General features: G+C 42.1%; 1 protein-coding gene across 4 annotated transcripts in view; it reads right to left on the bottom strand.

Moving 5' to 3' along the window:
• Nucleotides 1-7162: 7162 nt before the first annotated feature.
• Nucleotides 7163-17869, bottom strand: part of Spice1 (spindle and centriole associated protein 1) — a 42137-nt gene continuing 31430 nt past the window's right edge. For all 4 annotated transcript variants that reach the window (XM_021184779.3, XM_029470657.2, XM_029470660.2 and 1 more), the window contains 7 exons: nt 16617-16767; nt 15369-15593; nt 12898-13382; nt 12169-12352; nt 9653-9755; nt 8723-8810; nt 7163-7633 (listed from right to left, as the gene is read on the bottom strand). In XM_021184779.3, coding sequence (XP_021040438.1) covers nt 7580-7633; nt 8723-8810; nt 9653-9755; nt 12169-12352; nt 12898-13382; nt 15369-15593; nt 16617-16767 — 1290 coding nt within the window. In that variant the 3' untranslated portion in view covers nt 7163-7579. The remainder of the gene's footprint in view (nt 7634-8722; nt 8811-9652; nt 9756-12168; nt 12353-12897; nt 13383-15368; nt 15594-16616; nt 16768-17869) is intronic.

The following is a 17869-nucleotide window of genomic DNA, read 5'->3' as shown; positions in this document are numbered from 1 at the left end:
AAATACAAATTAAGATGCGACAACTCAGCCACCGAGAAAGAAAAAAGACTGACCAAATACTGGATAGGATTAATAGTAACAAGATAAGGTATGTGTGGCTAGTGAGAGTGTAAATGGGATGTCAGAAAACCACTTAATTTCTTGAAATTCAACCATGCATTCTCATGTAAGGCAGTAATTCATCTCTAGTTTTGTATCTAAGACAAATGAAATATTTAACCTCCTTCACAGTAGGTTTATTTGTAACAGATTAAAGCTGGAAACAAGACCAGACATTTGGTATGGGGACACTTAAGTATGAAATTATGGCACAGTCATACAATCAAATACTAATACAGAACACAAAGGTTTATCAATTGACACACATAACATGGGTCAATCTCAAAATCATGTTGAATGTAGAAGCGAAAATAAAGATAGATAGATAGATAGATAGATAGATAGACAGACAGACAGACAGACAGACAGACAGACAGACAGATAGATAGATAGATAGATAGATAGATAGATAGATAGATAGATAGATACTGTTGTTAATCCTGAGATTTAACAGGAAAAAACCAACTCCACCATTTTAGGCCAAATTTGAAGCAAGCTTTATTAAATATTAAATACTGACCAAGAGATGGACTTTGGTCAGGACCACTCCCTGGAACTTCCCAGCTGATGGGCTCTGAGACATCTATTGTAGGGGTTTATAGGACAACCCCATAGGCCACAGTACTGTGTCATGAGGTTTTTATTATATCCCAAGAACCACAAATCCCAGCATTCCAGGAAGTGACCTGGTCCTTGGGCAGGTGAGGCTTACAGGTTAATTTCAGGCATTACTGTATTTTCTGAATGACTCCATTTACATGAAATTCCAAAATAATCTTTGGGGACAGGAACCACATGTATAGTGTTTTCTGCTGGTGTACAGGTGGTAGGACTAACAGAGATGGACATACAAGGTCAGAGGGATTGGTACTTTATATGCATCCTAAAATTGACAGGTAAATTAAGGTCTAAGCATTCCACTGTACATACATTGTATGGTAACTACAGCATTTAAAAGGTAGAGGTGGCCCACGTAATTTTAGAAGCCAGATACAGTTTTCAAATAGACAATGCTAATTTCAACACTAAGGCTGAGGAGGTATATGAATAACTATTAATTCACGAGGAAAGAGTATCAGGGTTCTGAACAGGGTGATTTCTATTTTATTTTATTTTATTTTATTTTATTTTACTGTTTGTTTGTTTCCGAGACAGGGTTTCTCTGTGTAGCCCTGGCTGTCCTGGAACTCACTCTGTAGACCAGGCTGGCCTTGAACTCAGAAATCCGCCTGCCTCTGCCTCCCAGGTGCTGGGATTAAAGGCATGCGCCACCACTGCCCGTTTTGGACATCTTTTGATAAGACATTAACTGCGTGGCCTCTAGTTAAGAGCAAATATTATTCTCCGTTATCTTCCCCTTTGACCCAGAGATAATGCTCTGGGGTCAGACATTTCTTCCCTACCCTATTGAGCAAGAAATTTCCCCCAATTACCCAGAACAGGAGTCTCTAATTTATATCCAAAGTTTATAGAACATAAAGCCCCGGAGCCAACTGCAATTCCACATGTAGCAGTTCACAAGGTGTGACCCCTCAGCCGTGTGCCTTCTTCAAGCTCATACCCCATCTTGCTCAGCTGCCCAGGAGGCCTCGTTTGCATCCATGCAGGAACGCTTCCCATCAGTGACTCATTGTCTCTCCTAGTCATCATCTAGCTAATTGAGAGCTCAGTTCATTCTCCTTTGTTCTCGTTTCTAGGATTCTAGTTTTACTAAACCACCCACACCCCACCCCCAAGCTCCTTACAGTTTGGAGACTTCTAGAGAAGGTTTTTCTTCACGAACGGAAAGGAAATAGGCACTGCTGACAGTACTCTATTTCCAGTGTGGGTGAGACCTTTAGAGCTGTATGCGCTGGACCGCAACCAGGAGACAGTGAGCCAAGAAGGCTAAAACCGTGGAGGGTCTAGCAGACTGGGTTCTTGACCACATGACTAAGGCGCGGCACCACATTTGGACAGTTTATTTCCTGCATTTTTGTCCTAATAAATAAAAGTACTAGTTGGGAGCATTCCAGGACACAGCAAACATCAAGGGAGGATCTAGATGCATAGAAAGAATTGTCCTCAAAGCATATAGGAAAGTACAAAAAAGAAGCGGGTAACTCCAGAGATCAGCTCTGTTCTAAGCCAGCTCAAAGGATTAGATAAAAGCAGAGGTCTAAAATATTGACAGAATTCAATTTTGTGTGATTTAACTTGTTAAATCGGTCTCTCTTCCATTTGTGTGTGTGTGTGCGCGCGCGCGTGCACAGAACATTCAGAACATGCAACCTGTGCATGCAACAACAGCATTAAGAAGGAAAAACTAAAGTATTCAGATTGAAAATAATGACTTTCAAGACCTAAAAGGTATATGTTGGGGGAGGGGGCCAATATTAAAGATTAGGAAAACATAAAGGAAAAATGTGTGCTTAAGTGGAAACTTCAAGTTTCTTTTGAAAGTCGGTTATGTCAAGTGATGTTTTGTTGGGGCACACAGGTGAAAGGATGTCTTGCTAAAGCAGACACATGAAAACTCCAGCTGTGTCAAGTTGACACAAAAATAGCCAGTACAATTGACCCCTTGTCAACTTGACACACAAACACATCACTAGTAAGCCTCAACCCTTACATTCTTATTCATCCCCAAGATCTAAATAACTTTAAAAGTCCCACAGTCTTTACATAGTCTTAAAATTTCAATCCTTTTAAAATCCAAAGTCTTTTTACAATTAAAAGTCTCTTAACTGTGGGCTCCACTAAAACAGTTTCTTCCTTCAAGAGGGAAAATATCAGGGCACAGTCACAATCAAAAGCAAAAATCAATCTCCAACCGTCCAACGTCTGGGATCCAACTCACGATATTCTGGGCTCCTCCAAGGGCTTGGGTCACTTCTCCAGCCATGCCCTTTGTAGCACACGCGTCATCCTTTAGGCTCCAGATGCCTGTACTCCACTGCTGCTGCTGCTCTTGGTGGTCATCTCATGGTACTGGCATCTCCCAAACGCTGCATGACCCCTTCAGTCCTGGGCCTTCAATTACAACTGAGGCTGCACCTTCACCAATGGCCTTCCATGGCCTCTCACAGTGCCGAGCCTGAGCTGCTCTGCATGACCCCTTCATGCCTTCAAAACCAGTACCACCTGGGTGACCCTTACACATTACCAAGTCCCACTGCAGAAGGAGTACAACCTTGCCTATCTCTGGAACATAGCCTCTTTGTGCTTTCAGAAAACACTTCCCAGAAGATGTCACCTCAACGATGCTGGTCTCTTCTTAATCACCGCTAATTTCTTAGCTCCAGCTAACCAGCATCAATAGTCCCAGTAATGCAAAGTTTTTGCTTTAGTAGTTCTGGTATCTTGTTAATCACAGCTGATTCTTCAGCCCCAGCTAACCAGAACTACAGAATCTTCACAATCAAAACAGCAATGGCCCTGAAAAAGAGTCTTTAATTTTCCCTCTGAAATTTCACAAGCCAGGCCTCCATCTTCTGCACTGTTCTCAACATTATCTTCCAAGCTCCTACAAAACATCTGACAGAGCTCTTAACAATGAATGGATATTCAAGCCCAAAGTTCCAAAGTCCTTCCACAGTCCTCCCCAAAACATGGTCAGGTTGTCACAGGAATACCCCACTCCTGGTACCAATTTGTCTTAGTCAGGGTTTCTATTCCTGCACAAACATCATGACCAAGAAGCAAGTTGGGGAGGAAAGGGTTTATTCGGCTTATACTTCCATACTGCTGTTCATCACCAAAGGAAGTCAGGACTGGAACTCAAGCAGGTCAGAAAGGAGGAGCCGATGCAGAGGCCATGGAGGGATGTTCTTTACTGGCTTGCCTCCCCTGGCTTGCTCAGCCTACTCTCTTATAGAACCCAAGACTACCAGCCCAGGGATGTTCCCACCCACAAGGAGCCTTTCCCCCTTGATCACTAATTGAGAAAATGCCTTACAGTTGGATCTCATGGAGGCATTTCCTCAACTGAAGCTCCTTTCTCTGTGATAACTCCAGCTGTGTCAAGTTGACACAAAAATAGCCAGTACAGCACATGTGACGCTTTAGAAGGAATATATACATAAATACACACACACACACACACACACACACATATAAAATCTCCCCATAGACAGTAGGAGCTTGAGCACTGATTCGCATGACTCAGCCCCGCTAGTCTTCGCTGAGGACATGCATGTATTGGTTCATCTTACACTGCATCGCTGAGCTTCACCTGTGGTGACTTCATAGAGAGAAACTCAGCAAAGAACTTCTCATGAGGTACCTGTGGCTTCTTGCTGCTTCTGCAGACTTGGGTTGGTGTTGGGGATTGGTTGTAATGCTTTGCCTTAATTTGGCTCCCCAAATCCCACAGGAATCTATGTGTCCAGACACTGAGGGTTCCTGTCCCCAATTGCTTTTTGATTGATCAATAAGGAGCCAGAGCCCAGTGGCTAGGCAGGGTGAAAAAGACGGGACTTTTAGAATTCCTGGGCAAGAAACAAAGAGGGGAGAATAGGGGATTCTGCCATGAGGAGGTCATAAGACAGACCACGTCATGAAGGAGGAGGATAAGATGGCCAAAATGTAGGTAAAGGGGAAAGTGGCCTTGTAGGAGGGCTGCCCAGAAGGAAACAGAGCAGGAAAGATAAAATGTAGATTTAGAAAGTGTTTTTTTTTTTTTAAGATTTATTTATTTATTATATGTAAGTACACTGCAGCTGTCTTCAGACACTCCAGAAGAGGGTGCCAGATCTCGTTACGGATGGTTGTGAGCCACCATGTGGTTGCTGGGATTTGAACTCTGGACCTTCGGAAGAGCAGTCGGGTGCTCTTACCCACTGAGCCATCTCACCAGCCCAATTTAGAAAGTGTTAACTCAGGAATACTGGAAGGTAATGTGTATTAGCCACAGTGAGGTTAGCCCATCCATTGACCTAGTTAAGGGATATCAAAATATAAAGGTTGTGTGTCCTTTCAAAAAATCCAGAGAACTTCCAGAAGTACGGTCAACCACGGGGAGCTCAGAGCAGATTAACTATTCACTGCTACAGTTGGTCTTCCTTGTCGAGGGTTTCTTCTGGATTGAACTGCACTTGCTGATTCCTGTGTGGTGTCTGTCAAGTTGACTGGTCTGTAGTTGCTGATTCATACTGGGTGTTTGCTGGTAGATTGGACTGAGAACAGTGAAGACTGAATTGCCCCAATGAACATTTTCTAGACAGGTCTACTTCCCCCATATCCTATTAGCCTTTCTTTTCTACTACCTCTATTGGGTGGTGGCTAGAGGGGAACTTGAGAAAAACTTATGCCTACAGAGTATCAAAGCATGCATTCAAACAATTTTGTTCCCAGAAGACACTGATTTTTTGTTTTTGTTTTTGTTTTTTTCGAGACAGGGTTTCTCTGTATAGCTCTGGCTGTCCTGTAACTCACTTTGTAGACCAGGCTGGCCTCGAACTCAGAAATTCGCCTGCCTCTGCCTCCCGAGTGCTGGGATTAAAGGCGTGCGCCACCATGCCTGGCAAGACAATGATTTTTAAATGTAAATCTCAATGCTAGCACAGGATAATCTCTATAAGATATTGGTCAGGGAGATGACAGAAGACCCCACCCCAAAAAAATCCATTGTTTGTCAATCATAGCTAGATGGTGAGGCCATGCTGCTGAAGGCTAGTATTGAAGTGTTAAGTGCTCAGCTGCAGATGAAACACACACCACCACCATCCAAGGTTCAGGGAACATCACAGAGAGGCAGAAAGAGTATCAGGTGAGGAGGAAAGTCATGAAATATTGTCTTCTAGACATCACATGGCTGTTGTATATGTCATCTGTGTTGTACATTGTATACAGTAGCTGTGGTTACCTGTACAAGAACAAGCTTGACAAAACAGCAGCAGAGACAGGGAAGAGGCCCCTGAGGAGGAGCTATGGACAGCTGCTGTTCCTCAGGAAAGGAGGCTAACTCTTCTTTGGGGAACTTGGCTATTGGTAAATTGCTCATGCCCCAGTGGGTGGTCCCACATCCACGTGCATGTGGGCAGCATTATTTGGAGTCAGGTTAGTAACAATGACAAAATAAACACGGAAGCAGGGAGGGAGACAGGAAGAAAGGCACTAATAAGAGTTAGAGGGAGGTAGGGATGGGTAGATAAGATCAAACATTGTATACACGTATACAAATTTAAAATATATCCATTCAGGGGTCTGGAAGATGGCTAAGTGGGTGAAGCATTTGGCATGCAAGCATGAGGAATGGAATGTATATCCCCAGCACCCACATAGTGGTCAGGCAACATGTTGGCTCACCTGTAATCTCAGTGTGCAGGAGGTAAGACAAGGGAACCCAAGGGCAAGCTGGTTTGCTAGACTAGCTAAAGTGGCGAGCTCCAAGCTCAGTATCAGTATCTATGATGAAGAGCTATGGAGAAAGACATCCAACTCCAACCTCTGGGCCTTCCCACAAACATGCACTTGTGCACTTGCACCTGCACACACAGGAAAGTTCACAGACACAAAAACACCCTTACACCAATGCCATGCATGCACACATGGAAAAAAAAAAAAAACACACTCCCAGAGAAAGCAGCACTTCCTGCACCTGCATATGAGCTCACTGTGGTTTTTACAGTTTTAGCCTTAATAAGCTGACAGAGAAAGATGTTCAGGGTCATCGCCTCAGCCCTGAACTCTAAGCTATAGCCTCGATTGATCAGTTTCAGGGTGTGCGTTCAATTAACCATTCCTGTCTGACTGAGAGCAGTGACTGTGTGGCTTGTGGGGCAACTACTGGACCCCAACAATCATTACTTACTAGATGGGCATTATCATTTTGAAATTTTCACACTTAAAAGCTCCATAAGATTTTTATTAAACACATAGCTACTTTTACGTACTTAAGGAAAACACTTCCGGTTCTTTTGTTGAGACAGGGTTCTCTACGGAGCTCAGACTGGCGTGGAACTCATTATATACTACACACCCCTTGCCTCAGGCTTCTAAGTCAACATTAAGATTATAGGTGTGCACCACAGCCCCAGCCTTTAGTTTTCTTAAAGCTGTACATTCAATTTGAAGTGATGGATAGTAGAAAAGTATCACGGTTTTCTGAAAGCCAGAACAACTTTATTTTAAGTTATACATGAAGCCAATTAGTTCTTGTGGGAGTGCATTTAAGATGCACTAAATAACAACAAACATTCAACCAAAGTGACAAGAGTAGCGATGCATCACTAACACATTTCACAAGGCTAAGCAAATATAAAACTTTAACTCCTGCAAAGCTTTATTCACAGGGAATTAGAGGTTAGGTGCTTTGTTGAAAAAACAAAATTTGAAAAGGTAAAATATTAAAATAATTCTTTTTTCTGTTTCCATAAATACAGGATACCTATGCAGGTTTTATCTGAAGAAAAATGTTATAACTTGAAAATGGAATCCGTGAAGTGCGAAGGAAAGGCCAGGAGTAAGTCACTGAGGACACTCTCTGCTGGGGCTTCACTTACGGTATGTGGGCAGAAAGAGCAAACCAACCTTCTTCATTTTTCTTTTCAGTCTGTTGAACAAAGATGCAGAGAGGAGTTAGACATGAGCCCACTAGAGACTCAGAGACATTTAAACCGAGTACATTCAACAAAGTCGCATGTGTTAAATGGCTTTGAAGTGTCAGCTCTACTGGCAAAGCTCCTGCCCACGAAGACACCAGACAGCTGGTTGCCTGTTCAGCAGGTGTCCTAGTAAAACCCTAACTTTCAGAAGGAGAAATCCAACGTTTATTCAACTGTAGATACAATTTGAAACATGATGAAAAAATAAAGTTATTGGATCTTAGCAAATTGAATGATACCAAGTTCCATGAACCATGGATAACTGTATCAAAGAGATAACTTTAAGCTTTTCAGAATGTAAAATCAGAAAGGACAAAATTGTAAAGCCAGGCAGCTGGGGCAGCTAACTAACTAACTAAGGCGGTTGGTGCATTTGGGCTGTGTCGCTCCTCTACAATCCAATGCCTTCCATATCTCTGGAGAAACAACTTTTACAATTCTAAAGACATTTTTATAATCTTCTATGATAAACACTGAATTTTCAACATTATCAAAACAAATAAAAATACCTCCTGTGAAAAGATCTAAATAAATTGTAAATGTTTAGCTTCCAAACAGTCTGGACCAAACCAGAACTTATGAAAGCATACAAAGCTTTCATTTACCCTCTGTGTTATCACCCATCTAAAAAAAGGTACCCTCAGCTGTGGTACACTGGTGTAACGTACCCAGACCCAGGACTGGCTATCCCAAACTCTACTTAGTCACCCCAACAACGGCAAGAGCAATACCTCAAATCTATGACCCACTCAAGACCATGGTACCAGGGAATCAATCCTGAAACTAGTTAACTCCTAGTCTCTAAAGGAAGACACTTGAAATCCTACCAAATTCTAGCTTATCTCTTAGCTACCATACAAGACAAAACAAACGACTTACTGTTTTACACATGAAGATAAATTATAGTCTTTCTTTTCCTTGCACAGTTTCTATCATATTAAAGAAACTAAGAAGAGTAGCTAAGAATGGACGTTAGTTATCTTCCACCTGCACTCTCTCAACCCTACATAGTACACTGATAATATTTTACAACATACCTTTGTTCTTGGATTAACTGGTGTCAACTTTCCACTTCCTGAGGTGGCGTTTAGTGGAGAACAAGAATTGCTGATCGCCCCTGACGATCTATCAAGGAGAAATAAGCAGGCAGTCAGAGGATGAGATTGACCACTAGCCATCGATTGTGTAACTGCTCTCTTCACTGGGAAGACCTTGAAAGGGTTTGGCTGACAGGTCCAAAACAGGTCTTAACACTTGACCAACACAAAGCTTAAAACTAATAGTTTACTCTTAGAATAGTTTAGCTTTGTAGAAAGAGTGAAGGTTCGGCATTCTCATGTGCCTGTCACCTCCATCTCTAATACTGCTTCTCTTACTTATAACATCCTGAATTAATACATTACCACTGACCACCCAAGCCTGACTCACTACTAACAAAGTCCAGTTTCCATCGGGGTTCTCTCTGTATGAGATACATTCCTCAGATTTTGACAGATAACTGCACATGCCTTCCATAAATAATACCATACAGGTAAGACTTTTAAAGGCTGTGCAGGAGTGGGAAGGTGGTCAGGGTAGCCTGGGAGCGATGAGAACTGGAGCAGAACGGTAGATACAAGGATGCAGGGTGGAGACAGGAAAGCCAGGGATCTCCTTCCTGACCCGCCTACCAATCACGTGGCTCATCTAGGCCAATCAGCTTTGTGTTCACTTATTGCAAGGATGAAAGTGCTACCAGTCAATGTATCTACCCTGGGATATAGCATCTCCTAATTTTGTAGCCATAAATGCATAAAGATCTGCCCATTTCTGTTTTAAGCAGACAACCCTACTTAAGCTTACTTCTCACCTTATTCTCTCTGTATGAGTGAGTCTGTCTGAACTTAAGTTAAAAAGATACCGAGTGCAGAGAGAAAGGCATACAGACACTCTTGATGCTTTGAGTACCAGCAGCACTGTGGCCCTACCTTCTTGAACTGTTCCCACTGACAGGAGACACAGTATTGCATTTTGAACTCTCTGAAGCCTCCATTCCTGGAACAGACACCTCGATGGTTCGCTTTCCTTCTTCTAAAATATAAAAGTAAAATTTAATGTCCTTACTTCTCACTAAGTATTATCTTTGTTGAATTTCAATATTATTAGAAATTATTCATTAAAATTTTAGGTGTTTATCATGATGGCTTACAGAAACACGTGAGAGATGGTTTTTAAAAAATGAACTGTTACAACAGGAAACTTTAGCTACTTGTCAACTGGGCAGCATGCCAGTTTACAGAAGGCCAGAATCTTCCATCAAGTGCTATCACATCAGAGCAAGCCGTGAGAACCAGTGGGCCCTACAATACATTGGGGAACAGGAAAGAGGATGAAGAGAAGGGGTGTGTGTGTGGGGGGGGGTGAATATAGTTAAAATACATGTATTTGTGAAATTGTCACAGAATAAAAAAAATTTTTAAATTAAAAGAGAGCTAGCCGTAAAGTTTAATTTTTGAATTTGATAAAATTAAATAGGGTTTCTTTTACCCTTACAGCTATGAAGTCTGATCTTAAGAATGACTTTTCGGGATCCTCTATGATTATGATGGCTATAAAGTATTTCACTAATAAATGTCTGTTGACTGCTTATCTACTTAAGAAATACTGAAGATTCACATAATTAGGCTTTGCTTTGGCTATATCCAAGTCCATGGTACAATATATCTGATCAAAACCGCACAGCAGGGAAGGTCGTAGGTCCCGAGTAGAAGAGACTCACTACGGCTGTCTGGCTAGACTGTTATGTCAAGCTGCCTTCTTAGTATCTCTCTTTACAGCCACAGAAAAAAACGCCACTCTCAGCCTCATTCAGAGCAGCTTGGCTCTGCAGAAAACTGTGGTGAATACAGACTCTTGGCTGCTCACAGTGCTGAGAATAAGAGCCAGTAAAGTACCTCTCAAGAGGACCTCTATAGCTCCTCCTCCAAGGCTCAGAGAAAACCTTGGAAGAGGGTAGAACAAATGTAATAGCTGGAAGACAGGGAAAACAAGTTATCAGCATGAGAAAGGGACAGTAGGCAGGGGGGCTGGCAGGGCTGTAAGAGAAGAGAGAAGAGCAGACAGAGGGTGAGAAGAACCAGAATGTATTATATTCATGTGTAAAACTGTCAAACAACAAAGCTAACTAATTTTTTAAAATTCCCCCAGTTATACTACAAAACCATGACACTGTTTACTCTAATTTTTATTATACCCCACAGAGGTTACTATAAAATCAAGAATTCTATTTTGGGTGTGTTGAATACTAGATGAGATAACAGAAATAAAGATAATTTTCAAGCTTACAGAACGCAGTGTCACATTCAGTCACAGAATCACACGTTAAGCTGTTTTGCTTTATGTCCCCAACTATTCTCAGAACTAGCTGACATTTTCTACACTTAATTGTTTCTGTGTGGTCCCAGTTTGGTGCTGGAATATTTAAGACCACACATGGCAGGCACCTTGCAGGATTCATATGTGAACAATTTACATATTTGAGCCAGAATTTGCCTCCAGCCTTCATGACTATGAAGAACTGAAGATAGATATTGGTCAACTGAGGAAACCTAGAATAAATACAAAGGAAAGGCTTTAGGGAAAATACATTACCTGTTACTTTCTAGAAATCCCAAAAGTCTCTTGTTCAAATTTTCAAAAACTAAATAATGTCCAACAGAGGTGAAAACTCTTAGTGGTAACCCAGTCATGCAGGACACTAAGGTGGGTCCCTGTAAGCACCATAGCTTTAGCATCTCAGGAATGCCTTTCAGTTTGTCACAATCAGCTTTAGACTGGGCTCCAATCAATATCTTTGATGTAGCACCACCCTTGAGGGCATAAATGTATTTCTGGCTAAAAGCAACTTTGAGCTACTTCATTTATTCAGCACTGTTTGAACAGGACTACTATGGAAACAAATGTTTAGGTTATAACTCAATTATTTTTTAATATTCTTTACATATTCTTAAATGTAACAAAATAATGTAAAAACTAAATTGAGTGGAAATACGTTCCTGGTTTAAAGAGAGCAATTATTTGTAATCTGATATGATAACATTATGCAGCATATATCCTAAGCGAGTTACATACTGTATGTGACTTCGATGGTGTCTCCCTAGATGCCGAAAACTAGCTATAGAACAAGAGGCAGCTTGCTTGCTTGCTTTTTTTTTTTTTTTTTTTTTTGGATACAGGGTTTCTCTGTGTAGCCCTGGCTGTCCTGGATGGAACTTACTCTGTAGGCCAGGCTGGCCTTGAACTCAGAAATCCACCTAAGAGGCAGCTTTCTACCACTATTTCTGTCACTTACTCTCTGCCCAAGCCAGCGTTCTCTGGCACATAACTGGGGGACTAGGCCGGAATGCCTGCCGTGAGGTTATGTTGACTCAGCAGGAACTTTCACAGTTGGGAGAGTGAAACCATACTTCTACATTTGTAAGTCAGGAATCACACTGTGACCTACCAGCCCACGCTCTAAGAGGTGACTCCACGGGTGACACCGGTGATGAGGAAAGGTTCAAGCCCACAAGTTTCTGCTGCTCTATCAACTGGAGCAGCTTGCTGCGCGCCTCCATGCTCTGTCGGTTCAACTCTGCAATCCGCTCCTCCATGCTATTTGGCGTTAAAGACTGAACTGCTGAGAAATTCTTTAGGGGGAAAAGGTATAAATCCATCATTAAAACCACTCAACTCTGATTTTTCTGCTAAGTATCAGCAATTCAGTATTTCTGAGCCTTGATATAAACATAAATGAATGATGGGGTAAAATAGTTTACAAATCATGTAATTAAAGCATGAGGGCTAAAGCAAAGGCATGCACTGGGGGCTTGCTTGCCAGCTCCTGGGCTTTAGGGAGTGACCGGATCCTGAGGGCTTTAATGAAGAATTAATCCTCTGAAGGATCTATAACGTGAAAGTATTATGGGTAGGCGGTGACTGGGAGGAGGCAGGGCTTAGCTAGAAGAATTTCATCACCTGGGCACATCTTACAGACATGTACCTTATCCTCTGACCCTTACGGGCCACATGTTCTGGCCACCATGAAAGCCACAGGGAGTAATCCCTCTGAAACCATGAGGGAAATCAAATCTTTATTCCCTTTTTGGCCCCTTTAGACCGCAGTGACAGGTCTCACAGTGTCCAACCCTAACTCACTCCTGCCTTGTCCCAGGCAGTCTCAGCTGGTACTTACAGCAGGCACTTCGCTGGCACTTCCCTGTTTGCTCGGCTCCCGCAGTCCATCACCTTGCTCTCCCCCTGAGCTGGTAATATTGTTCAGGTGGGCCTTGATGGCTGAATTCTGCAGTGTGAGCTCAGCGATCCGGGCCATAATGTCCTTCCTCTGCACCAGGGCCTCCGATGTTCTGAGTTGCTGCCCATCTCCGAGCACCGTGGGTTCCTCTGACAACACAGGGTTTCTTGGCTGCTGAGTGCCGGGAAGGGAACTGCAAGGTGGCTGTGACAGGCTAACAAATGCTGGCTGCCCTTTGTTCTCCAGGTCTTCTCCCATGTGCGAGACTCTCCACCTCTGAGTGAAGAGTCGGTTTTCCTCACTTGAGTTCTGAATGTCTGGATCAATAGGCAGAGCCTTCTTTTCCCAGTTCTGCTCCTTCTCTATAACTTCCACAGTGGGGGGAATTCGTGGGGCCGGACGAGTCTGAACAGTTCTCCTCAGAACTGTAGGTACCAATTTTAAAACAGTCATATGCATCTTATTTTTAAATCGGTCAGTGCTATAATCACAGCATCATGCTGTCATAGGAGTTAGGGAAATATGGAATGGAAGGGTTTAACCTCTGAGTGCCTAAAATAGTCTCATAAAGGAATATGGACAATCACGTACAAAAACTTTCATATTCCTGAGACCACTTAGTAGCATTCTGAAAAACCATGTGTCACAATCGTTTTTAATATACTTTGACATATGTACCTCCTACCCAGAAACAGTGATGTATGCCTGTAATCACAATTGAGAAGTAATGATCGTGAGTTTAAGGCCAGCCTGGGCTGCCTAATGAGACACAAGTGTGTGTGTATGTGTGTGTGTGTGTGGGGGGGGGGATTGAATAATTACTGTAAGGATTAAAAATCTAATATAAACAAACATCACAATTCAAGGCTTACTTCCTTATTCTAGACATAATTAATAACTCCCCAGACCTCTAAGAAATACTAAACTACTGAGTTAGAGAAGAGGCGTCTTAGTCCGAAACTCCCCCCAAGTGACTAAGGAGTGGGCAAGCCACCAGTACGTGGCTCCAGCCCAGTATCATCTCTACTTCCCCCAGCTGGTCTGACAATGACAGATTTGCCATAGAAACAGCAAAGTGCACTTCTAGTAACAAGGCTTTGCCACTTTCTTTAACCTCTGCAACCTCCTCAATTCCTTACTGAAAACACATCAAAGTACAGGAAATCTGAGGAACTTAGGGTTCCAATGATATAACTTAGCTTCTATTATAATTTTTAAAGAAAAAAAATCCGTGCAAAAAATGTACAATCATGGAAAAAAAAGAGAAGGAAATGAAAAAGCACATCCTTCAAAGACGTGCTGCCACTGACCAACCCGTGACTGTATCTGTGAAAACGTGCTGCCACTGACCAACCCGTGACTGTATCTGTGAAAACGTGCTGCCGCTGACCAACCCGTGACTGTATCTGTGAAAACGTGCTGCCGCTGACCAACCCGTGAAAAGTATCTTTGAAAAGAGGAGCTAGAAAGCTGCCTCGGCAGAAGTCACTAGCACACAGGCTGGAGTTCTAGTCTGACACCACACAGGAGAAAACTGACTCCCCAGAGATGTCCTTTGACCTCCATGTACAAGCCACAGCATCCACAGGCCTAGTTCTCTCTCTCTCTCTCTCTCTCTCTCTCTCTCTCTCTCTCTCTCAAAATTAATTAATCAAAAATTTAAAAGATGGAAAGTTATAAAGGAATATAATTAATGTTGTCAACTGTTGGCCTCCACACAGGCTCACATGGGTGAGGGAACACCCCTCCTCCAACACACAAATAAACAAAAATAATTAAAAATATTTTTCAAGGACTAGTGACACAGAGTTAAGTGGGTTAAAGTCCTTGCCACTAAGCCTGATGACCTGAATTTGATACCTAGGAACCACGTGGTAGAAGGCAAGAATCTATTACCACAAGTTTTCTCTGACCTCCATATGTGTGTCATGGACATTTGCATACACACACACACACACACACACGCACACGCACACGCACACGCACACGCACACGCACACGCGCACGTTGGTCAGCAGTGGCATGTCCTTGAAGAGTGTTCGTTTTCAGATCCTTCTCACTCACTGTCTCTGGGCTGCCACGTGGTGAGAGGCTTTCCTCTGCCATATCTTGTTCTACCAGCATTCAGAAAGAACAGAGCTAGCTGGTCACAGACCACTGAACCCAGGAACAAAAAGCAAGTCCTTCCTTCTTCAAGTTATCCTGTTACTTTCAGAGTGATGGCTGGGTGCAGGGGAACTACCCTAAAAAATGCATGTGTGTGCATGTGCGTGTATGTATGTACGCATATATATGTACAACTCACTATATATACACACACACACACACATACACACATATATACATTATCATATAAGTGAAGAGGAAAAAAAATCACAGCTTCCATATAAATATAGGAGAAGCGTGCTTACCATCCTGGAGAGGAGAGAATTCTGAGTTGCTCTTCTGCCTGGGTGGTGTTAGCATCACAGCTGGCTCGAAAATATGGGTTGGGAAATTATTGGCCAGATTCAAGTTCTCTGTGGGGGTTGGCCCCTGAGATAGTTTAACAGGCAACTCCTCCTGTGGGAATTCGACCATTTCTTCCCCTCTGAACATCAATGGCATGGAGCCATTACTGCTTACAACAGGACCCTCTGAGAAAGATAAGAGGACATTCACATGAAAGGAACAGAAAGGACACATGGGCCCACACTTAAATAACTCCCCAGACCCCTGCGAAGCGTAAACTACTAAGTCAGAGAGCTAGAAGAGACATTCAAGTGAAAATCCAGTATTTATTCTATGTAACTCTTTATGTGTCCGTGTCCGTGTGTGTGTGTGTGTGTGTGTGTGTGTATGTGTACACTGCATGCCTTTAGAAGCTCACAAAGGCTGGAAGAGGGTCTCAGATGCCCTGGAACTGTACAGGCAGGAGTTATGAGCTACCACAGGGGCACCATGAACTGAACCTATGTCTTATGCAGGATTATTTAAGTTTTCTTAACCATGCAGCCATCTCTCCAGCCTCCAGGTATTTATTCTTAAATGCATTTAAGTAGTAGGAAAATTCCTCACTCTCTCAACTATACCCTCCTTTGCCAGAAACTCAGAGGCAGAAAACTCGTTTCAGTAGGAAAAGCTGTTAAAGACTCAAAGCTATCTTCAGAAAGCAGACCCCCCCCCACCCACAGCACTAGCTTCCTAATGGTCATGACAAATAAGACAAGAAGAAAACTTGAATATACTGACTTCTGTGTGCAAGCAGCATTCCACAACAAAATAACTTGGTAAGTTATGTGTCAACAGTGTGGTGCATTCTGTGCTATCCTAACAGGGTTGTAAGGGTGAGACCTAGGAAGATGTGAACCAATTTTCATCTCTATAACATTTCTAACTTTCCCACAGGCAATAATAATTCCCAATAACTGTGAAGTACCATAAGCCCTGGGTTTCTCACCTTTGAGTAAGTAAAGGTTTCTTAGTAGCAAAGTTAACTCACCAGCATTATAGTAATGAGATATCAACAGCAAAGCCCACCAGAAAAGAGTGACCTCATACAAATTATATTTCATTCCACCACTTCCTCTAATCCACAAGCTCTATCTTTTTTGTTTATTACTACTCTAAAGATATTAGGTAATTTGATAACAGACTGGGAATAATAAGACTCCACCTACCTACATTATCCACAAGTCTTCTACCCATAGCTGCCCTTTCTGATGCTTGACTTTCTTGTCTGGAGTTATTTATCACAGGACAGTTCTTAATGGCATGTGTGAGCGATATGAGCTGCTCATCTGTGGTAACCATGTACTGCTGAAGTCTCGCCTAAAGAAAACCACACATCACTGGCATAACAAACAGCAGTCATTATCTAAAGAGTAAGCTATACAGACATGTGAGTGAGTGTGTGTGTGTGTGTGTGTGTGTGTGTGTGTGTTATCATTTTAAATACCTACCCTAAAGCAATGTTATTCATAATTATAAATGCCCTAGAGGAATCATGGTGATGAAATGCTTAACTAACTAACTACTATTACTAAGTACTCTGCTATCAAAATTGAGTCTTTTTATAGAGCTTTTAATTTGCAAACTCTTTTCACATAGATGATCTCTACTGACGAGCTACAATAAGAGAGTGATACATTAGGTGGGGGAAACTCAACAGAGCATTCACGGGCACCAAAGTGGATAAACTCTAATGTCATAAAAACATATCTTCATGTATGTGAAACAATGTGAAGAGCAAAAGAAAAGCACAGCATTCTCTACGTAGGATAATTACAGCTTTCTATGAAAGTAACTGTAGCTAATGTACACTCAGATTTGTCTATGGATGTGTATATACCTACTAATGTTATAGCATTTCCAATTCAAAATAAAGACAATATCACACTAACTGATTAGGTTATCATCTGACATATAGCAGCTGAACATGTTTGGAATTCCACTCTCACATTAAAAGTCAACTTCACTGTCTAGAAGTTTAGATGGATTTGTTTTTTTCTTTATCTGTTTCATACTGTAGATGTAAATACGTAATGTAAAATCAACAAGTCTGACTACAACCACAAAATGCAGGCCTTTCATAAATACTGGCATATAGTTCTTACAGGTATAGAAGATGGCAGGTGAAAGGGAAGAAAGAAAAGTTCTATGACCTGCCAAAACCTTATAACAAAGACAAGAGAAACCAGTAAGACAGCTAGTGACACATGCCATAAGTGCTTATAAATGCAGACAACGAGTAAAAGTAGGTGTGGTCCAGACATCAGAGAGAGTACCAATGTGTAGTATCAATGAATATAGCATACAAAACAATTTTCCCCTCAAGTTTCACCCTTGTATGTTCAGTGGTCTTTTAAGTTTCCCCATGTAGGACTCAAATAGACTTCAAACTCAATCTAGACAAAGCCAAGCTCCTATTGAC

Source organism: Mus caroli, unplaced genomic scaffold, assembly GCF_978045245.1.
Source record: "Mus caroli unplaced genomic scaffold, Mus_caroli_1 scaffold_17, whole genome shotgun sequence".
NCBI lineage: Eukaryota > Metazoa > Chordata > Mammalia > Rodentia > Muridae > Mus > Mus caroli.
The sequence above is the reverse complement of the archived record's forward strand: the minus strand, read 5'-3'. Positions and strand labels throughout refer to the sequence as shown.